The 23,726-nt window shown below is 36.4% G+C and overlaps 1 protein-coding gene across 3 annotated transcripts in view; it reads right to left on the reverse strand.

Moving 5' to 3' along the window:
• Positions 1-5,918: 5,918 nt before the first annotated feature.
• LOC149771585 (ATP-dependent RNA helicase TDRD9-like) overlaps positions 5,919-23,726 on the reverse strand; it is a 158,119-nt gene continuing 140,311 nt past the window's right edge. For all 3 annotated transcript variants that reach the window (XM_089948313.1, XM_089948312.1, XM_089948316.1), the window contains 4 exons: positions 20,516-20,631; positions 15,942-16,008; positions 13,774-13,937; positions 5,919-12,647 (listed from right to left, as the gene is read on the reverse strand). In XM_089948313.1, coding sequence (XP_089804439.1) covers positions 12,521-12,647; positions 13,774-13,937; positions 15,942-16,008; positions 20,516-20,631 — 474 coding nt within the window. In that variant the 3' untranslated portion in view covers positions 5,919-12,520. The remainder of the gene's footprint in view (positions 12,648-13,773; positions 13,938-15,941; positions 16,009-20,515; positions 20,632-23,726) is intronic.

Raw genomic sequence — 23,726 nt, forward strand, 5'->3', positions numbered from 1 at the left:
CCTGGATAACATGCAACCATATCAACCGAAATAACATCACTGTAATTGTATTTGGTATTCCATAATCCGCCATGTCCATATTCGACGCAACTTGCGCGTACGTCCTCGAGTAAATCAAATCGTGTTGGTTTCCATGAATTTCGTTCTCTGGCGAAATGAGCCGCAACAGATGGAACGGTAAAACAATTAGTTAGTAATTTGTCAGTATTTTCCGCGTGCTTGCACTGTAAAAACGTCGCAAGATTTTTCATCTCGTCATGGAGGGATTCTGTGCGATATATTTCACCGTTCGGTTTGACAAACTGATCAAATTCACCGTCCTCATTACTTTTAAATAACCATACCGATACAGGATCGGTTTTACTTATTTCGTTGATAAAATCAAACATACTATCTGCCCCAGAATTATCTGCCCCCATATCTGGGGGGTAAAATCTAACAGTTCGATCACGTGGAAATATTGTTACCGCGTTAGTCCATGCGTGCGCGTTATGATCGATAATATTTATTGGAGCTCCTTTCGATTTATATTTCGACTGATACAGTACTTCTCCCGTTATTGTCGCCACAGTTATTGGAAATTTTAATATTTTTCCTAACTCAGCAACATCTTTTATTGTAGCACCGGTATCCTTAACTGAATCAGCCCACGAGTTTATTTTTGCACGCCTTAAATCAGTTAATCCATTTCCACGCATCGCGTTTGTAAAGTGTTCTGTTACTCGTTCAGCTACACAATTTAACCTTGAAAATTTCATCGGCGCTAGTTTATCAACGTTAGGTTTTTTATTTATCTCATAGATTCCATAAATAACCGCCGTTACAGGATATGCTCGCTCATAATACGGTTTGTCAATACCTGTCAGTAGACCCGGTCTGGAATTTTTACTTAATATGATAGTTTTATTATTGCCAAGGACAGGATCATATTTGTCACGGATAATCCAACTACCTGTTTCTGTTAATACAATAAATTTTACTCTGAAGAAATATTTTTGATTGCCCTCGTATTCAGCGATGTAGTTATTGATAGTTGCCGCTCGCTTGTCGTTCATTGTGGCGTCCGTGACAGCGTCCTTGACTCCGTCAGTGCGTATGATCTTGAACGTTGACCATGTATGAGATGCACCATCCGTGTAAAATTCTTTCTTGGCGTCGTGAATTTTCGAGATCAAACTTTTATTTTTCGGATCAACCAGATCTCGTACTGGCAAGTCAGAAGATAATCTGTCAAGGTTGAATTTATACTTAACAGGCCTAGTTTGGGATAATCTCTCAAACTCGTTCATATAATTAAAACAGATATTTAAATAAAGAAAATTATATATATATATACAATGTCTCAATGTAGATGGTTGATGATCGGCTCAGTAAATCGATGCAACAAATCCTGTAGAAAGGAATTTTGTTGGATGCACTCACAAAACATACGACGAGGAAGTCTAGGACCAATACCATGTCTACGGTGTGGTATTGGAGTGCGAGGAAAGACAGAATTATGTGGGAAGTGCGGCGGGAAACGGTTCAGAGAGCTTAAAAGATATTATGACAAAAAAAATAATAGCGGTGAAAACGCTATAAAATCCGTGAAGGATTATATATCAAGATTTCAGACAAACAATGATTTAAACATATAATATTATTATAATGGAGCAAAATATATTTGTCCCACATCCTGTCATAACAAACTATGAATCAAATATTAATGGTATCATCAGACACTGCAAGTTGAAGAAACAAGTTGGTTATATTACTAATGTTGGTTATCTAATGTTCACATGCGGGGGGGGGAAAAGAAACATTATCTGTGTCATAGATTTACGTATGAATGTTTCTTCGGAGTGATCAATGACGGTCTTGTTATTGATCATATTGACGGGGACACTCAAAACAATAATTTATTCAATTTACAAGCTATCTCTCACAGCGAGAATAATACACGCGGTAATACAGGAAGATGTAAGACAATCGGAAAGAGGGCGGTAATTTCCACAAGCATAGAAACTGGCAAAGTAATTATGTTTCAGTCTATGAACGCGGCTGCGAAATATTTTGATATTCACTCGCAATCAGTACAAAAAGTAGCAGAAAATATATATAAAACCACTTTCTCGAAAAAATATAAGCAGAAAATTATCTTTAAGTATCAATAACTATCATCACCACATTATTAACTATCATCACCACATTATTAACTATCATCACCACATTGAATTAATTTTTTTAATTTATGTCACAGTAGGTCCTCCATACACTACTGAATTTTTGATTATATAAGGGGAGATTACTTTGTAATATATAGTTTTCTTCGTAGATGGTTGGTTTTTTATGATCGTAATTAGTCAGTTTAACTAATTACATCGTAACTAATTACTCGTAGAAGTATTATTTATGTTTTTTAAATATTTCCCCATCATACAACATTACGAGAGATCATGATAATGTTATTGATTCGTAGGAAGCTGTGTGTGAAACAGAAACCGTTTGTCATTGTAATCGACCTGCAGTTGTGTGTTCATGCCACTGTTATTATTGATTCTCAGTCTGCTTAGGAAACCCGCTACAAATACAGAAACTGTTGTTATTGATTCTCAGTCTACTTGGGAAACCCGCTACAAATACAGAAACTATTATTCAGAAACTGTTATAAATACAGAAACTGTTATTATTCAGAAACCGCTACAAATACAGAAACTGTTATTATTCAGAAACCGCTACAAATACAGAAACTGTTATAAATACAGAAACTGTTACTATTCAGAAACCGCTACAAATACAGAAACTGTTAAATACAGAAACTGTTATTATTCAGAAACCGCTGTTTAGTGTAAATATTGGTTCCTTAGCTATATAGCTAGCTACATAGCTAGCTGTATATTAACTTCCGAAACATATGTTCGTAACAATATTTGATAGCTCGATCAGTATGGTATTGGACTGTGACGCTCGCGGTCCAGGATCGAATCCCTATGGCTGACAATTTGTCGGTGGTGTACGCATAATTGCGATTTTTATAATAGTGGGGGGAACCACAAACCCCCCCCCCCCCCGCTCAGCAAAATTCCCAACCACAATATTGACTTGTGGTTGATACATATTTTCGTATCACCCGCTGGATTAATTATTGTGGGTGGGTTTTTGCTGAGCGTACATGTTTGTACTGTCCTTAGTTAGTGCCGTTTCATTCATAATCTGAGCTCGCTAATACACTCGATAGGGGCTCTTCATTCATTGTATATAACCATTTCATTGTATATATGTTATATGTATATCCTCTAAACTTGGTAGATTGCGGTGGCAAGCTACGAGTTTAATGAGGATTGTGCTGTCCTTGTGCTGTCCTTAGTTAGTTATATGTTATGTGTATATCCTCTAAACTTGGTAGATTGCGGTGGCAAGCTACGAGTTTAATGAGGATTGTGCTGTCCTTGTGCCGTCCTTAGTTAGTTATATGTATATCCGATAAACTTGGTAGATTGCGGTGGCAAGCTACGAGTTTATGCCGTCCTTAGTTAGTTATATGTATATCCTCTAAACTTGGTAGATTGCGGTTTGCAAGCTACGAGTTTAATGAGGACTGTGCCGTCCTTAGTTATATGTTATATGTATATCCTCTAAACTTGGTAGATTGCGGTGGCAAGCTACGAGTTTAATGAGGATTGTGCTGTCCTTAGTTAGTTATATGTATATCCTCTAAACTTGGTAGATTGCGGTGGCAAGCTACGAGTTTAATGAGGATTGTGCTGTCCTCCCTCTTGGGCCTCTAGACCGTTGTTTGGCGGGTTAGGGGCTCTCGTAGAGGGAATATTTGCCTAATGAACTTGGTAGATTGCGGTGGCAAGCTACGAGTTCTTGGTTGTGCTGTCCCTGAAACATCCCGACGAACTCGCTAATACACTCGATAGGTGTTCTAGGGATATTTTTTTTTATTTTAAAGATTTATATATTATATAATGAACCATGAAAATATCAATGATGTAATTGTCGCTATTAAAAAATTGAAAAAAGATGGAATTAATATATCTGATGAACTTAATCCTGAAAAAATAGTTTCTGACTTTGAGATTTTACAAGAACGTAAAACCATGGGTACACACACACTATCATCTGAATACAGGCTCATGAAACGGATTCAATCGGCAATGTTTCAGTCGCTAGCTACCGTAGAAGATGATCATGTGAAGGAGTTCGTTCCTCTTTCTACCGCCGTGGAAAGAATTAAGTCGTTATTATCCCACGAGTATGAGGCAAAGAAAACGATTAGTACTCGCATAAGACTATTAAGAAAAATTATGTCAGAGAGTAACCCCGTTACTGGTGAAACGATCCAAGGTAACTTCGTTACTGGTGAAACGATCCAGAGTAACCTCGTTACTGGTGAAACGATCCAGAGTAACCTCATTACTGGTGATAATGAAAATGAAAGTTTTGGTAACTGGGGTCCATGTCAACGCTGACCACGTGTATTGGTAGTCAAAATCAAGAAAGTTCTAACCTTGTCAAATTGTTCCTAATAAATTTTATTTATTATAAATTTTATTTATTAATAATATTATTTTTACTGAGGATTTATTTTTTTTTTACTAAAATCAAGAAAAATGCACGAATTACTTGATTCTGACGGGGTAGTTGGTAGTCAAAATCAAAGAAAAATGCACGAATTACTTGATTTCTGACGGGGTAGTTGGTAGTCAAAATCAGGAAAATTGAGCAATTTCGTTGTATTTTAGTAAAAAAAAATAAAAATCTCAATAAAAATAATATTATTAACAAATAAAATTAATTTATAATAAATAAAATTTGTTAGGAACAATTTGACAAGGTTAGAATTTCTTATTTCTGACGGGGTAGTTGGTAGTCAAAATCAAGTAATTCGTGCATTTTTATGTTTCTGAGGGGGTAGTTGGTAGTCAAAATCAAGTAATTCGTGTATTTTTATGTTTCTGAGGAGGTAGTTGGTAGTCAAAATCAAGTAATTTGTACAATTTCAGTAAAAATCAGGAAAATTAATAAATATTATTTTTTTTGGTGATAGAAATTTTAATTTTACTTTCATCGACTAGCTTTTTTAGTTGCCTGGGCCGATTAATTTGTACCAAACACAAATTTGTGCTAGTAATAATAAAATATTTTTTTAAGTTGATCGAATTTGAGTCTGATCTCTGTTACAAATGTTCTTCTAACTGTTAAGAAATCCTCGCGTGTAAAACCCTCCATTACATGAAGATCTACGATAAAGTCTTACGACGGAAGTCTTACGACTTTACATACAGATTTATTACAAGCTCTTCTTCACGTATGTCAATTAAGCGATTAAGGTGGTCTGTGAGCTTAAAATTGATTCGTGTTAACATATTATTGTGACACCGTAAATACACAGGATTAGTTGGTTCTTGCACGATTAAACTTCCAGGGGGAACTTGTGGTGTGAACGTGTACAGGATGTATCCTTGTTGAGCTTGATTTGATCTTCAGAGATCTATTTGATAGCTGCCATCGATTACGTCACAAACCAGATTGACCGCGACCGTCGGTGTTATATTAACGATCCGCGGAGATACGTGTCTTCCACCGCCGTGTGGATCATTATCATGTCTAAGAACAGCTGCTAATGGTGCTAGTTTTTTCCACGCATCGAGCATTTTAGGAAAAAACTCATCAATGACATCATTGACAGATTTTCTTAATTTATCCGGATTATAATCAGGAAACTTAAACGTTACAATGTCAGCTTCGGGTATTTTGTACTTGGCTGCGAAGGATTTTTTATAATCGCTTGATGACTTAAGAACCATATCTCTAATTCTGTTATAGATAACTTCAGAAGAATTAACTATATAATTTAAAACTTCTATGTACCTAATAATATTATCGCGCGCAGATGTTGAATCAAATAAATACTCTTGAAAACTATCACGTAAATTATTTACTTGTATTTCATGGTCTAAGTTTATTGAAGCAAATATAGAATCAATATTCAAAGCAATAACACGTTCATTAAGATTATACAAAAGAGCTCTAGGATCATATACAGGTGCTCCCCCCCTCCATCCTGGTTTTACTTCTATGTAATCTAGCCATTCTGAATTCATTTTAATATCATGACGAAGACTGGTCTTTGACGTAAAATCATCCCTCGTTGGTTCTGGTGGTCCTTCATACACCGGGGGAATTTCAGGCCATCCTAGTACTGATCTGATTGAAGATTCATAAATATCAACGGCATAATCAGGCGAGTTTATTTCAATCGTCGAGGACAGGGTGGGTTCATGAACATTAATTGATATTTTTGATTCTTTTCCTGTTATTGATTTTATTCTACGCGCAAATTCCTCACTGATTTGTTCGATCTCATAACTGCCGGTTGGTATTCCAACAACAACCCAGTCAGGTGTTCCATCGGGTTTGTTCTTGTTAGTAAATACAAGCGAATTATTTGCTGGTGTACCGTTAAATGATTTTGATCTGATATTTGGCCAGCTGTAATATACTCGTAATTGTGCTAGTGCTATTTCTTTTACTGGAATTGCAGTAGGAAAATTAACACTAAATTCAGGATTAATTGAACTTACCGAGATCATCGTTATCTTTGGCGGAGTTGTGTTGGTCACGATCTGCCGGAGTAATTCTGTCATTATTGATACTTGTATCTTTAATACCGATACCTTCGTCGTATATTTTGGTCATCATTGAAAATTCGAAATCAGATATAATTCCATCACTGAGACTCGCTGATAACAACGAGGATAATTTCGAGTATGCTACCGTCGCTGTATGTAATTTTATTTTGTAATCGGATAATTTTTCGTTCGTACAAGTACATATTTTTTTTGTGATGATACCAAGCACACCTGCAATAGTTGTTGCTGCTGAAATACAGATAGTTACAGCTACTGGTGCCATCGTTGTCAACGCTGATAATATTACACCGGTTCCAGCAACAACAGCGGATACTGAATAAACAATCACATCAACGATAACCAATCATCGTCGATAATTTTTTTACTTTTACTGTATATTGATCGACTTGATCTTTTAGCGCCGCCTGCCATTCACGCGCTTGATTGTATCTGTATTGTGCACCGTCCATATATATTTTTATACAGTAACCAATTGATGTGCTTCAGCTACAAATTCCAAACACCACCAGTAAGATGTTGCGGTTAATGTCCTATCAGCTGCTTCCAGAATAAATATTTCCTCGGCTCCGATATTTAATATAACAGATACAACCCCGGAAAACCTGTCGGTGGAATGACGCCATGGAAACGTTGTAAATATTTCAAATTTTGCAGCACTAAACACAACACAGACAGCCTGTACACGCCAGTGCTTGTTGCGGTATATTTGATAGTATTATTTTGTTTTGACCATGTTGCAAATCCCGATGATACCGTGCATACGATGTTTGTGATATGCCTGGGAGTTATTTCAGCTGAAATTTTAATCAGATTGGTTTTATTGATAATCTCAGGAATTCCCGCTACGATGTCTAGCTGTGTTCGTTTGATCGTGTCTAGGTTACTTTTGATATCAACGAGTTTTATATCGATGACGGAAGGATTTCCAAAGAACTTATTTATGGCATCATCGGTTTTCTGAAAATTTCTTCGAAGCCTTGTAAAACCGGTTACGTGAACATCATATTCGGCCCGCAGCGTGGATAGTTTTCCATCCACGTCGTCGACGTATAGTTTGTTTGCGACGTCGTTGTCAGATTTTGGAGCTGTTACAGCTACTATTTTGTTCCCGTTCATGCTAAGTTCACCTGTCATCGTGTCACCGGTGTTTCTCACGCGATTAGCAACACTTTTTGCAATTTCATCTCTGATGGTTTTAAGTGACATACTTGAATCTCTGATTCTACCACCGTCAGTAAACATGGGAATATTATCCGTAACTGCACCAAGTACTCGCCGGACTATATCATTCCATTTGATATTGCTGGTTTTTAGTTTACCATATCGATCTTGAAAAATAACAACTTCATCTGGGTCAACTCCAGCAAGGTTCATGATATCAGCGAGGTCATCTTTAGTCGCATACTTCGACAGATCAACGTCGGATTTTATTTTCTTACTAGTAGAAGATCTTCCGTAGATGTCAACCATTATAATAAGATCCGTTGTTTAAAATGCTTTACGCGCAACAAATCGGTTGCTTGTATAATCGTGCACGACTTTATGTGGCGGCCTGGATGATTTTGATATAGCGTCGAGTACATTAATTACTTCACGGCCGCATATTGGCGGATCTGTCATTGTTTGTGTGGGTAGCGTTGAATACCAAACTTTGGAACCTCTAGTTGTTGCGTGGAGTGGTGCGACATACTTGATAAATTCAACAGGTGGAGCTAACCCGTACGAATCAAAATAAACAATTCCACGCGGGTCAACCGCGTATGATACCCAATGAGTACCGGGTCCGGAACGTTTGTCAAGATTAATAATACCTGTTTCTAGTTTGTTTGGTTGTTTCGGTAATTGATCTCGCATAAAAACACCTCTAAAGGCGGATATTTTTAATTTTTTAGCAGCATCAAGTAAATCAAAATTTGATGATGGAACGTCTAACGAAATGATCCTGGAAGCCTTAGGCCTCTCCCCCAACGAGATCCCGGCAATCTTAAGCTGCGTCCCTTTTTTTTGTTATATCGTCCACCAGTAACTTTTTCGAAAATTTTTTTACCCGCCGCTCCAGCAACACCTAACGCGGCCGCTTTTGCTACGGCTGGAGCAGCTGCAGCTAGTAATGCCGGAATGGCCGCGAGAAATGGGAATATACCACCCGTTTTAACCATGTCTTTGATGGCGCTCGGGGAAAGATGGAATTGAACTCCAGTTTTTGATTCTAGGGCTTTATTGAAATGTTTAATCTGATTATTTGTCAACGATAATTTGTTTGGACCACCACTAATCTGATCTCGTTTTAGTGATATTTTAGTTCCGCATTTGTTGGCGGTTTTTGTTTGAAGCTTTTTTACCTGACCGGGGGTCAGAGTAACATTAACATGACTATACAACATTTTTATATAAATAATATTTTTCTAAATAACACGATTAAAGATTTTCCACCGGTGCATCAACGATCCTCATTCGACCACTGCCACCTTCAAGTAACATGGCCTTGTCGCTAAGTATGACCGCGATCGCTCTGTAGAAGCCGGGAACAATTGGTGGACCGGGTATATCAGGAGGAGGGTTAGTAACATGAGCTCGAAAGTGTATATCAACAACAGATTGTTTGGATAAATCAAGATGTTCTAGTGAAAAATAATAAATCGGATATAGACCTCTAAAATCTAGTTGTGATATTTGCAACCCGGTATCTATATTTTGATCACGTCCCATGAATGACATTAAACGATGATATGCGCGCGCTACATGATTTTGAACAAAATTTAGTTGTATATCCTCGGCTGGTTCTTGATGTCCATTTATCCGTAAGGAAACTTCATTAACTCCAAGGTTGTCAAATATCATATGTGAACGTTCTTGATTATTCGTCTGAGCATTATCTTGTAGTGCAATAAAAATATGTCGTGGTGCAGAAACACCCTGTTGTGATGCTATATGCCATGTAAATAAACCATTAATATTGCTTTGAGCAGCATCTGTGGTTACTGTTAACCATGATAGCAATGATTTACCGCCTTGATCCATAAAAGATAGTAATTTTTGTTCCTCAGTAATAGATGGAGTCATTACTGGCATCCATAGTGAAAGTTTTGATATATTTACTTTACCCTCGACAACACCAGCACCTCGCCAGATTGCATCATTATCATCACTTTTTCTTACGAGCACAATTGTGTGTTTAGCTCCAAAGATGACTTTTCTAACATTTCTGCAAAATCCAAAGATGTGAGATAATGGAATTGCACACGAAAAATTTCTATTATCTCCCGACAGCGCCGCCCGGCGTGTTGCAAATCCCAGGTTGTAAGTCGCATTAACAGTTCCTATAATATCAAAATCAGCACCTGGTCTGTCTGCGTGCTCAAAATCAACTGGTTGTGGATTAACTGCAGTACCTACTGGTGTTCGTATTTTAGTATACTGAACATGATCAGCGTTGTTGGTAATATCCTTAGCAAACATCATTGTTGGACCAGCTGATCTTGTAAAGTCGTCAGAATATCTCGCCAGACCAATTATTGTTGTAGCAACGTCGACATCATTCTGAATTGATTCAATATTTTTTCCATCAATCATGTATGTGGCGCCACTAAATAATGCCATGATCCCGTTGTTGACAAAACCAACACGCAAATTAGCAGCATATGGCGTATTAGCTACAACATTCGTTACAAGTCTACCTTCTACTTCAATAAACGCCTCAGCGGGCAAGAAATATCTACTTGTATCATGAACCTGTAATTCGATTCTCCCCCGCTGATTTGGTAGTCTTGCGTCATAGGAATAAAATTGATAATCACGTACCGACTCGTACTTAAGGACAGGTGCCTCCATATCAAATGCTGGGTCTGATTCGCGCCTGAACATTTTTATTATAGTTACCATTTTTCCAAATGATGATCATCGTCGACGAAGACCACTTCCTGCTATTAAATTTGCTGTTATATTTTTTTCTGCTTCTTCAGATATCGCCGCTAGTTTTTGATTTGCAGCCTGATTTATTATTTTACTTACGTCTGCGGGCATCACCTCAGTACTTGCCAGTTTCACCGGTGGTTGTTGTTTTCGTCGCAATAATCGTGCTAGTCTTTCTTTGATCGCCGAGAACGCCTTACCAGCAACATTGACAATTGCACCAGGAGCTTTATCACGAACAATATCAATAGCCTTCATCGATAATTGTTTTGCAACAGGTGCTACTTTTGGAGCTATCCTCGTGAATAATCCCCGAATGATATCACCAAGTCCATTTCCGTAAATAACACTATAGATTGGTAATCGTGAGTTTACCGCTCTAACCTGTGTGGGTTTACGATGATTATCATGCACAATCATCTTATTTTATTTACCATTTATCTAACAACTAGTCATCAACGAGCTCATCAATAAGTTCTCGGTAAACGCCAATATCCATGATACCACCTTGAAATAGTCGCCGACAAATATCAGCTGCTTCATTGGTTATTTCTGGTGAATTATTTCCAGCACGTTTTCCTCCTATGAGAACTTCTAACCGTGACACGTCATTGATGATATTATCAGGACATAAACCAGATCCTGTTTTAGGTTCATCTTCAGGTGTTTTAAATACTGGTGGTTGCATTACCGGAGTAAGTACTTCAGTGGTGGTTGGGGGTGAGTCACCTTCTCGAAATCCATGTGGTGAACCTGTCGGTGTAAATGTTACAACCGGTGAAGAAATTGTACGTAAAGGTGAAGAAATTTTCTTCGAGGATAGTAATTTAATTAGCTCTTTAGTCCTTTTAATTTCCGACTTCAACCTTTGCCGCGGCGAAGAAGATTGCTGTTGTTCTATTTGTTGCAGAGGTGGAGGAAGCTGATACTGGTAGGACTCTCCTTGTTCTGGTTGTTCCCGTCTCTCTCTATAAAGTCTTTTTACTTCTTCATTAAGTCTTTCGTATTCTAGACCTCTAGCTTGTTTTTTGTTGTAATATACGCGATATATCCATTTAATGAAATTATCATCATTTGTTTTTTCATGACAGGGTTTTAAAATACTAGATTTATTAGATATATTATCTAATATCATCTCAGGTAATCTCTCTCTTTCAGTTTTTCTAATTTCCTCAACAACTCCTTCGTTAAATTTTGCAATTAATTCTACGTTTTCTCCTGCTGGTTTGGATTTAGATGCAAGTTTTTTTCTCACATCGGCGACTTCAGTACGAAGTTCTCCAATACCTTCAAGTATTTCCTCACCAACAGGTGGAGGTTGAGCTGCGGCTATGCCAGTTGGAAGGTCTCGTAAAATCTTCTTTGCCTGTTTAGTTCTTCTTGCTATTTTTTCTGATACCGGAAGAAGATCTTCTTTGATGACAGTTGCAACTTGTTCAGTAGCCGCAGTGACGGGCTTAAACAGTTTTTTAGTGTCTTCTTCAAACTCAACTTTTGCTTCTTGCTGCGCTTGTAGATTTTTTCTAAATGAGTCTTTGACAGGAAGAAATTTTTTAATTGCTTCTAATCATTCTCGAGCTGTTCTTGCAGTATGAGATTCTGGATGTACCATTTTTATTATAACATAATAATTTAATTAATATCAGCAGAAGAGGAGCAGCAGAGAGGGTACCTACCAACGTTGGTCGTCAAAAAAATAAACAAGAAATAAATAAACACGTAGAGTACTTTATTTTTTCAGCTACTATTTCAAACTGAGGTTTTATTAGTACAATCGGTCATTGCAGAAATAAAACATCTCAAGGAAAGTTCATTTGTAAAATCTTGGCCTTTCTACGAGATGATTTATTTGTTTGTTTTATTTGTTTTGTCAGAATTCTATGGTCTGTTCACCCTCTCTGCTGCTTCTGTGACAAATGAATATAATGACATCAACAAACTGTCACTCCAAATGGTCAGCAATAAAATCACATTCTGTCCAGTTTGTCTTCCTGATCTTTGTGCTTCCGTGTCTCCAAGTGAAATGCCAACAACTGAGTGGTGGTACAGTTTACGCCACACAGTTCACAGCGTGTGGTATTACGCTTAGTGTTGCTGAAAGAGTGAGAAAAAAAAGTAGAATCAAAGTGAAAAATGGGTGCCTCAATCAGGTTTATTGTTACTTTATGACAATTTGTATTGTTATAGGAAGCTGCACCTCCTCATGGTTTTAACAAAATTCAGAAAAGAGCTATATATCATTCCAGCAGTTTCTTTAAGAAACATCGGACATTTTGTACCAATATCCCTAAAAATTATATCTGATAAATGACTGTACAAATCATTTGCCCCCAAATGTTTATGAGATCTAAAACCACTATCAAATGCTTAAGGTAAATGGCAAAATGAAAACCTGAGCCCTACATCACTGCCAGCCACTCAACCACCACCCCAAACCTTTTAACTTTAAATGCAACACAAAAACTAACTCCAAACTGAGAGTAGTCAAACCCTCCCATAATAGCATAAAACATATGGTAACAGTTTTTAATATACGTTTATGATGCACTCAATAATATTTTACTTCAAAGCCAGTGAGATGGAGATTTTATCTGAAGAAAAGAAAATTTATTTTATAGTTTTCCTTTTTATAAATTATTTTTATGATTAATTTAAAATACATAATTTATTAAAATGCAAAACATTGCTATTTCCTTCTTTTTTACCACTCTCATTACCAAACAAATATATATATATATATATATATATATATATATATATATATATATATGAATGAAAATGCAATAAACCGACAACGAACAGTGCAGAGCTAGTATCTAGCTAGACTGAGCGCTTTTGACTCATTAATGAGTCTTTTTCAGAGGCAAATACAAAACACAGAAAAGACAAATAAAACAGAAAACTTTACATGGTTGTTTCTACAGGAATTCAACCTTTTAACTTTATTATGTTTCAACTAGTTTATTTCTGCCTGTTGCTGATACTGGAAAATATTTGTATTCACAAAATGGATTGAGAAAGTAGCAGCAAATGTCCATATAAGGCAAAGGAAAAATTCAAAGTCATTCCAACTGGAAACAAAAAAAATTTTGGCAAATGCTCTGTGAAGAAATAATAAAGGTCAGCAAAAACAGTGATACTATAAGATAAAGTTTTTGACCAGTGAGGATTGTAAGAATTGAGTCCAATTCAACTGACTGCTACAGTGCTATGTACATACCTCTTGACAATTTCTCTCAACATCTTGGCATGTTTTTTAAGGGGATTCTCTTCCTGGCAATCTTCCTCCACTTGTACTACTATTGCCTTGTGCAGACTAAGCAGGTCTGGGCAGTCTGCTATAGTCCCTTCCAAACCGTGCTCCAACCCATCCTCAGGATCAACCTTCAGTTAAACCATTCAAATTTCAGTTAATCTATTCAATAGCAGTCCTTTAAATTGCCATGAGAAAAGAAACAATTAGTCTGATTCAAAGCATTTATTCTTCTCCTTAAGTATAAATTATTAGTATTTATCTATTTAACTGTTTAAGTTAATTTAGTTATTCATAATACTATTGTAATTTGATCTGATGGAAAATTTACATTGTACAATCAAACATTTATTATCCTGACGTAAGTTTCATTCATAAAACTAGTCACCCAGGTGACTGAATTTTGGTCAAAAAGTTACTGTGAATAGAAGTGTCAAGATTAAATAGATGTGAGAAAGCATACTATTTGACTGTATACAGTATGTATCAATAATTAGTCATTATTAATTGCATGTAGACATTTGACACAACTAAGAGTGGAGAAAGTAGAAGAAACAAAAATTTTATTAAGATACTTTAATTAAATACTAAAGTTGATGACCAAACTGTACGTCATGTAAAATGAAACAAGCTTGAAGTCTATGAAGAAAGAATAAGATGCAAAGGAGAATCATTTTGTGTGTGGTTTTGAGAACACTAATATCGAAAGGCATTTATCATGAAATACTACTAAATCATAACTGATCATTGATTGATAGTTTATTTCACAGGCAAGGAATACAGTGCCTTTGGTTGACAGTTATGAGTCTTTAATCATGTTTCATTAACCTGGTATTTCAGTGGCATTTGCTTTGTGAAAATCATGTGTAAGAATGAACTTTCTCCCTTTGTATCACACTCTTGATCTCCTTTCTTGTCCTAATTACATTTACATTTACTATAAAAAGATAATTTAATTATTCATAACACCAATGTAATTTAATTGTAAGAGTACTCAATTGTGTTTTTCTTTAAAAATTTCTATCACTTTTTCTATGCTGGCATTGTGATAGTCAAATTAATCACATTTACTGATACATGTACATTGTAAAAAGTTAAATCTGGTTGTTTATGTACTCCATAAGAGCAAATACTCAAGATTGACGTGGTAAGGCAGCTGGAATTTTAATGCAAAAACTTCCAAATTTACCCCTCACAAGTGGACACATAATGTAGCTTACACAAAGAAATCTCAGTAATATTGTTTTCTAAATTAACTCAGACATTTGTTCCAATATACCAATTAAGTACATAACCTTGATCCATACAAAATGGTAAGTAATCCAATAATTCTTACTGCTAAGATCCTTTAAGGTCAGATTATTTTCTCCTGGATAGTCACTGGCTATTGTTATAAATGGTAATTATCAAGATGACAAAAGATAACAACTGAGAAGAACTGTACTGTTCAGAATAAGTCATTGTGATATCAGGTTACCACAGAGATAAAATGGTATGCTGACCATAATGGCTTCTCTCCCATTGATTACAAAATGAATCTGAAAAAGTACCAGCCTAAAACCAGTCAGTCACATGAGAAGTTCACTTCTTTTGTAAACACCAAGTACTTCTTTGTAATAAAAACAAAATGCTAAGGAAAGAATAAGCAGCTGCAAAAAGTGCAATTCATCATTTGCACTTTCAGTCTGGACATAAAGTGCCAGCAATTGGAGAACCCTTTGGTCACTGCTGACAGTGATAAATCTGCAATCAGAGAGATTCAAATAAACATCATCAGTTCTACATGTTGCTGCAGTGGGAAAATGGAATGGATGGAGAATGTAGTTACAGCCAGATGTTTGTACTCTGCAAAGGTAGATTTACACCATGACTGATGATTTAACTTAATTATTTTACAAATCATTAATAGAAGTTTTATCACATCGATTACATAACCTGTCTGTGATTTTGATATTTCAATATTAAATATTCTTATTGACCACCTTTCATTTCATGATCTTGCTCAAACTTTCTCAGGTATATTATTAGTCATGAAGTACATGTTTTGCATTGGTCAATATTCAACTTCTACTGTGATACGAGCACTTAGGTAAGCATCTGAAGAAAGCATTAAGATAATAAAGAGCAGGAACTACCTGATTCCACATGAACGGCCTGTCAAAATGCTGCACATTTACTGACTCTCTTCTCCTCTGGACAAGGCTGTAGCAAAATGACACAATAAAATACTAATTAAAAAATATGTTTCAATTCATTAGCAAATTACAAAATAACATATAAAACAAGGTATGGTTTAGTTCAAATGACAGAAATTTTTTTTCAGTAAATGTCATCATGCCTAAGTGGATTATAACGAAAACTGCACAAAAGTATTGTTAAATTTTTCTCAAATCATTAATTTAAAGTTGTCTTATTATATAACTTAATATTATTTTTAAACCCAAGAACAAAAGAAACCATTGTGTGCAAAGTGATTTGTTGATATGTGCATCTTTAAGTGATGACTGTATTATCACCATAAGATTCACTCTAATCCATCAACATGACATAGTATATGTCCACCCCATGTTTAACAGACTCTATCAAGATAACTGAAATTTTTGTGGAGAAACCATTTTTCTTCTTTGGTCACTGACAAACTGACCTTTACCCTTTTGACCCCAAAAATCAACAGGCTTCTTCCTTACCCACGTGCAAATTATCCCCAAAGTTTAGTCCAGGTATGTGACATAGAACTAATGTATTGTGCTTACACCATTTTCATTCTTTCTGAGACCTTGACATTTGACCTTTTGACTCCATAATCAGTAGGACCATACTTGACTCCAAGTGCAAAGCAATTGCAAAGTTTGGTAACTGTAGATGGTGGAAAACTAGAGTCAATGTGTGGAAATGACACTGGTTGTTGTTGTTGTTGTGGGGTTTAACGCCATTTTTCAGCACACGATTGGCTATTCATGGCGGCCAGTATTAATGTTGGAGGAAGAACCCGGGAAAACCCTGGAAAGAACCACCGACCCATGAGAAGCTACTGGCAAGCTTTCTCACATACCCGCATTGGCCGAATCCGAGACTCGAATCCACGCAGACAGAGGTGAGATGGCAGTGATCCGTAACGCAGAGCGCTTTAGACCACTCGGCCACTCGGGGCCCCGGAAATGACACTGGTAACAGATGGATGGACCTATGGACATTATATTATTAAATGCTTATGCCTTATGGCAGGTGTATAAAATCAGCAGTATTAATAATGCTAAAATTGTTGTGCTACACATTGCATTATGCTACAAAACAAAAAGGACAATAACTTTTACAGAAAGAGCAGGAGCAAAATGATATGTTGATATGAACAATTTCAGGTGATGACTATACAGTAAAACCTGTCATGAGCGACCTCTGCTATGAGCGACCACCTGTCATTTCCGACCACAATCGTAATGCACGGATCGATTTTACTATATAAATGCTCTGTTATGAACGACCACCTGCTGAACGTGACCAGCGACCGCGATTTCTTGGCAAAATATGCATTTTGACACTGCTATGAACGAACGCATCGCCAAACAAACAAAACAGATTGACACCACTGACCTTAACTTAATCCTTTGTAAACACTAGAGCTCGGGATAAATGTAGTATGCAAACAAAGTGCACATTAAATAACATTATAGTTGAACAACCATATATCGAGATAAACACCTCTAACCATCATTTAATCCTTTGTAAGAAAGACTGCATAAATAGTAAATATTGCTCTAATAAAGTATTTAAAAAGAATTTGTCTTGCTACAGTACCAGTTTTGTGAAATTTACAACTCTAGCATACGGTGTCATTTGTAAACTGCAGTAAACCAGACTAAAGTACATGTCACTAACCGCCATTGTAGTGCCAAAGTCAGGTGAATAGCCAGTAAGAGTAACATCAAAGGGAGTAATGACGGATATACGCAGTCAATTTAGAGGTTTGTATTTTTTCTTTATCTTTATGAAAACTCACAAAACGCCGGTAGTCCTTATGTCCCAGTGAGAAATCGTTTGAAAGGGCTTCAGTGTACGTTTGAGTACATCATTTGTCTTTCCAATTATTCCATAATGCCTGAAGGGTGAATGAGCTCATTGTCTTTAATACTAGTAAGTGAGAATCATTTCCGGATTTTTTAAAATTATTTTTTATTTCTTTTGTTAGTGTTTTACCAAGCCACCATCTGTTTACCTGGGTGCAGATGGTCGCAACCTTTGTTTATCGAGCTATAACGTTGTTGATTTAAACTTTGTCTCAGAATAAATGTATTGTTTCTTGATGAGTTAATTATGTCTTTTGGTTTCATTCATTGGTACATAATATATATTTATTCCACATTTCCCCAAAACCTGATCAAAACCGATAGTCTTTATAACGTCAACACTAATAACAATGGCAGAACCTCCGCTAAAAAAAAGAAAAATTTTAACACTGGAAGAAAGGATTAATGTCACTGAAAGAAATGAAAAAGGGGAGACCACTCGCAAAATAGCAGTCAGCTTAAGCGGCCAGTATTAATGGTGGAGGAAGAACTCGGGAAAGAACCACCGACCCACATTTAAAAGAGATTAAAGAATATGCTTTACAACATGATCCCAAAAGTTTGCTTCTTTGCTCAGAAATGGTGATACATGTTCAGACCAAACAGCTGAGTAAAACATGTCAACAAAGAAGTATAATGGATTTCTTAAAAAAACAAGTGAATAAGTGTATAGAATAAGATATATACATATCTAACTGTTCATTTTTTGTACATATTAATGTGATGTTGAAATATAAATTTTATTCTCGTTGTTTGATAGATATATATCTTTATTATATAAAGATATTTTGAGAGGAATGCATGCAATATTTAACAAGATTTATGAATAAAGGATATGATACATGTACAGTGAGTATGGGTATTATTTATTTTTCAACAATGCTAACTACTGACCCTGAAAACCAGTCCATTTTCACACACCTCTTATGAGAGACCACCTGTCTTGAGAGACCGCTTTTGGTTGGCAGAAGGGGCGGTCTCTCATAACAGGTTTTACTGTAATACATACCAAGTTGCATGGCAACCCATCAAAAAATGCAGGACTAATTCCACTAATAAGATTGTATCAGCATTAAGCGCCAAGACAAACACTGCCATAACTCAAACCGGAATCCCTCAAAATAGACTGATGTTCTACTGTCCTCAATGAATTTCCAAGGAATTCAAGATAAGACCATTTTTATCTTTTATCTATGAAGTGTTGAAGCCAGCAATAATACTGTTCAGCAATAAAAAGATTTTCAAATTAGTTCCTATGGTGGACATGTCTTATGTTAGAGTGGCATAATTTTCATTTAAGATCAACAAGACATCAAAAAAAGTCATCTTCTGGTGGAAAGCCTATATGGATATGCCTTTGTTTTGGAGGAGTAACAACAGCATGATTTTCAAGATGGATGCCATGGAGGCCATATTGGACATCACTATGGCACCAGTTCAAGGACTAACCAGACAATACAAGAAGTGTTGGTGAAAGCATAAAATTGATATGACCGGACAACAAGGATAAGTAGCAATAGCAAACATTTTCAAAATGGATATTGTGGTGGCCATATTGGATGACAGATCACTGCCATGTTTATTTATGACCAAGCAGACATCATAATAAGCTTTTTACAGAAAACCCCATGTTGATACAACCAGCCATACCGAATACTGACAACAATATTTTTGAGATGGCCACTGAAGTCGCCATATTGGGTATGCAGGCATCAGTATTTTTGCTTATGACCAACTAGACATTGCAAGAAATTTTCTGTTAAAACCCCAGGGCAATATTACTTTTTGTTCAGTAGAAGAGGTAATAAAAATTCAAATATGGCTGCTGTGGCATGATATTGGCACCATTTTCATTTAGGACCACCAAGACATTATAAATAGTCTTTCAGTGAGTGAAAACCTCAGAAGGAACAGCGATAACAATATTTTCAAGACATCCATTGCAACGGCCTAACTGGACATCAGATCAGCACCATTTTCATTTAAAACACCAACCAGAGAATATAAGAAGTCTTTTGGTGAAAACCTCATGCCAATATGCCTTCCCATTCAGGAGAAGGAGCAATAAAATTATAATCCAACTGGCACCCTTTTCCTTTCAGCCCAACTAGACATCATAAGAAGCCTTTATGTAATGTTGATATGATCATCCAGTCAGGAGTCGCAATAACAAGATTTTCAAGATGACACTTCTTGCAGTCATAATGTACATCTGAGCAGCACCATTTTCATTTAGGACCAACCAAACCATAGGATGAATGTGTGTCAAGTCTCATGACAATTCAAAGTAATTCCAATGGAGTAGCAATATCAAACTTCTGGAAATGCATGGATGGATGACAGACAAAGGACCATCCCATAAGCTCTTCTGGTACATGACCAGTAGACCTACCAAATGATTTGTCAATCAACAACATGCGCATCTTCATGCAATCATCATTCTATTTATGAAATTTCACGGTAATTCGTCCAAAACTGCGAGACTAGTGCTACCAAAACTGCCTGCCTGCCAGCCAGCAAGACATCAGGATTACTATACATCCCTACCTGTATGTGAGGTGAGGGTATAACACGATTCAAAATTTCACCAAACCAGTGTTTTGTCTTGCCTTGACAATTATACAAGTTATTTCTAAGGTACTCACTCAAGTAGTTTTTGCCTTGCAGGTTCCTGGATTTTGAAGATTGCCTCCTGCCCCCAGCTGGCAACTGATCCCTGACTCCCTACAACAATGTTGATAGCCATCCTCACAGCATTTATCTGCAATTTTGAACATCACACATTAACATTTATTTTAAATTTATTTAATTAAAATGTTAACTAGCAATGGAATCCATCCACACATACCCAAATGTTTTCTGCACCCAGTGGCCACACAGACAGTCATATGCTTGTTAAATCCTAAAAACCACAGAGACAGTCACATGCTTATTAAATCCCAAAAGTCACAGTCACATGCTTATTAAATCCTAAAAGGCACAGTGAGTCACTTGCTTGTTAAATCCTAAAAATGACAGTCATATGCTTGTTACTGAGTAATGTACCAACTTTGTGATATGTCAAATCTGCTGCATGAGAAAAAAAAGTAAAATGAAATTTAAGGGTTTATCTTAGTCAATGATCTGGATCACAAGTTCAGGTCAAATACAGGGTCTGATTAAGAGGTGACTTATCTAGGATTATACATGATAGTCATCCAATCAACAGCAAGAAGCAAAATGCTTTCTACTAACCCTCTATGTAAATTTGACAAAATCCTGACACATGATTTTTAAACACCACAGTTTCTTGATCAGCTGATATAGTTAAGTTTCTCAGAGATGTATACGCTGGCTATTTCGAGGTGTGCAAGATGATTCCTGTCATGCAACTTTGCAATAAACAGAGGAACTGAGTGCTTATTTTAAATTAAATTAGGAAACAAGCGGAAAATTTCTATCTTTTTCATTAACTTTAATGTGAAATAAGCACAAATGTAAAATTCTATTTAGCACACAATAATAAATACAGATTTTGTTTGATGCAGAATGTATGTAGCGAAATGACTCCATGAAATACCTTACACAACATGTCACATACATAGAATGCTGATACTGATATACTACCATAAAATTTAAGTCATTAAAGGTTTGACATCACCGATGCAGCGATAAATCACAATATTTTCTGTGGTTTTACTTTATGATGATACAGGCTTACACTATCGATACTAGACGATGAACATTTTCTAGTAGTCTAACTATGCCTTTGAAGGCTGCTTTTACATGTATAAAATAGGTCTTCTTACACATGCTATATCAACTTTATTAGCTGTTACACACCTCTTTTTAAAAATACAAAAAAACTTCAGTCTCTCATGCAACAGCAGCTGTTAGACCTTGCAGGTTTAAATGCATCACAACACCAAATTCCTTAAAAAGTTTGTTCTTTTGCTTGAGGATATTTTTGTTGTTGTTCTAGGGTTTAATGCCATTTTTCAGCAAAGATAGGCTATACATGGTGGCCAGTATAACTGGTGGAGGAAGAACCCTGGAAAACCCAGGGAAGAACCACTGACCCACGAGAAGCTACTGGCAGGCTTTCCCACGTACCCATGCCAGCTGAGCCTTGGACTTGAACCCATGCAGACAGAGGTGAGATGGCAGTGATCCAGAACGGTGAGCGCTTTAGACCACTCGGCCAAGCGGGGCCCACTTTTGTTTGAGGAACTCAAGCATGTTAGTTCAGATAAACCAAGACTACCTTACCTGTGTTGGCACTAAATCGGACACAAGATATAACACTAAAATTCTATCATTGATTACAAAGCTCACCACTACTGGTATGAAGACTGTAATAATCTTCAGCAGGCACTGTAATCAATAATTATCATGCAGAAATTTTTTTCATAATAAAGCGATCATGACAATGACATGCATATCCTTCCAAATGGGAAAACATTATAGAGAACAATATAAAAGAACAATATTTTTTATCGTATGAAAGTAGAGGTAATATAATAAGTTGACAAGAGTCCACTGAGTGGACTAATGCTCTACAGTTTCAAAATAATTTTGAGGAATTCAAGATAAGACCATTTCTTCGTCATTCTTGAATGTTGAAAAGATCTCTGATATTCTTGTGTGACAAGATATTCAACCATACTCCATGTAAGATTGGCACAATTTTCATTAATAGGACAAACTAGACACCATCAGAAGACTTTGATGAAAACCCATTTTGATTTGACCATCCATTCAGGATAATTAGTGATAAGATTTTAATATGTTCATTGTCTTGTGGTAGTGATATGACTTTCTGTCTAGGGGTTAGTAAGATTTTCACAATGGCCACTGAAGCAGCCATATCTGTATCAGATCAACACAATTTTTCTTTAAGATAAAACCAGAAAAAAATAAAAACATAAGAAGTCTTTAAGTGAAAACACCATGATGATATAACCATCCACTGTGGTGGCCATGCTGTATGTCTGGGCAGCAGCAATTTTATTTAGGACCAGTTAGACAATATAGGAAGTCTTCTGGTGAAAATTCATTCCATATCACTTTCTGTTCAGAAGGAGACGAGATAACAAGATTTTCAAGACGGCAATAATAGGCTTGAGATCAGCACCATTTTTATTGAGGTTCAAGTAGACGTCATAAAATATCTTTTACTGAAAACTTGATGTTGATATGACCATCCATTCAGGAGGAGCAGTTAAAACCAGATTTTCAACATGGCCCCTGAGGTAATGGTCACTCATGTAGTTGTGAACTAAATGCAAACACTTAAACTTTGCGAATAACAGGTGAAATATAGGTCACAATGAGCTTCTTCTGATGTATGAACAAGGGGTAGTAGTAGAGTTGTACGTCATCATTAGTTTCATGATTTTAACATGAATGGTGCCTCAGAAATGAACAAAGACAAGTCGGAGTAGTGTAAAATATTTTTAAATTGACCTACTTCTACAATGAAGGCATTGCTTATGTAACACCCCTTCACCAAGATGCATCCTCTTTCATGATTCTACAATGAAGGCATTGCTTATGATACATCCCCTCACCAAGATGCATCCTCTTTCATGATTCTACAATGAAGGCATTGCTTATGATACATCCCCTCACCAAGATGCATCCTCTTTCATGATTCTACAATGAAGGCATTGCTTATGAAATATCCCCTCACCAACATGCATCCTCTTTCATGATTCTACAATGAAGGCATTGCTTATGAAACATCTCCTCACCAACATGCATCCTCTTTCACGATTCTAGATAGGTCACAATGTCACCTTGGTGGTCATGAGCTAAATACAAGAACTTAATGTGTGTGTGTGTGTCTGTGTGTGTGTGTGCATGCATGTATGTCTC

This window comes from Sinohyriopsis cumingii, unplaced genomic scaffold (genome assembly GCF_028554795.1).
Source record: "Sinohyriopsis cumingii isolate HCF-2022 unplaced genomic scaffold, ASM2855479v2 utg001752l, whole genome shotgun sequence".
NCBI classification, from domain to species: Eukaryota; Metazoa; Mollusca; class Bivalvia; order Unionida; family Unionidae; genus Sinohyriopsis; species Sinohyriopsis cumingii.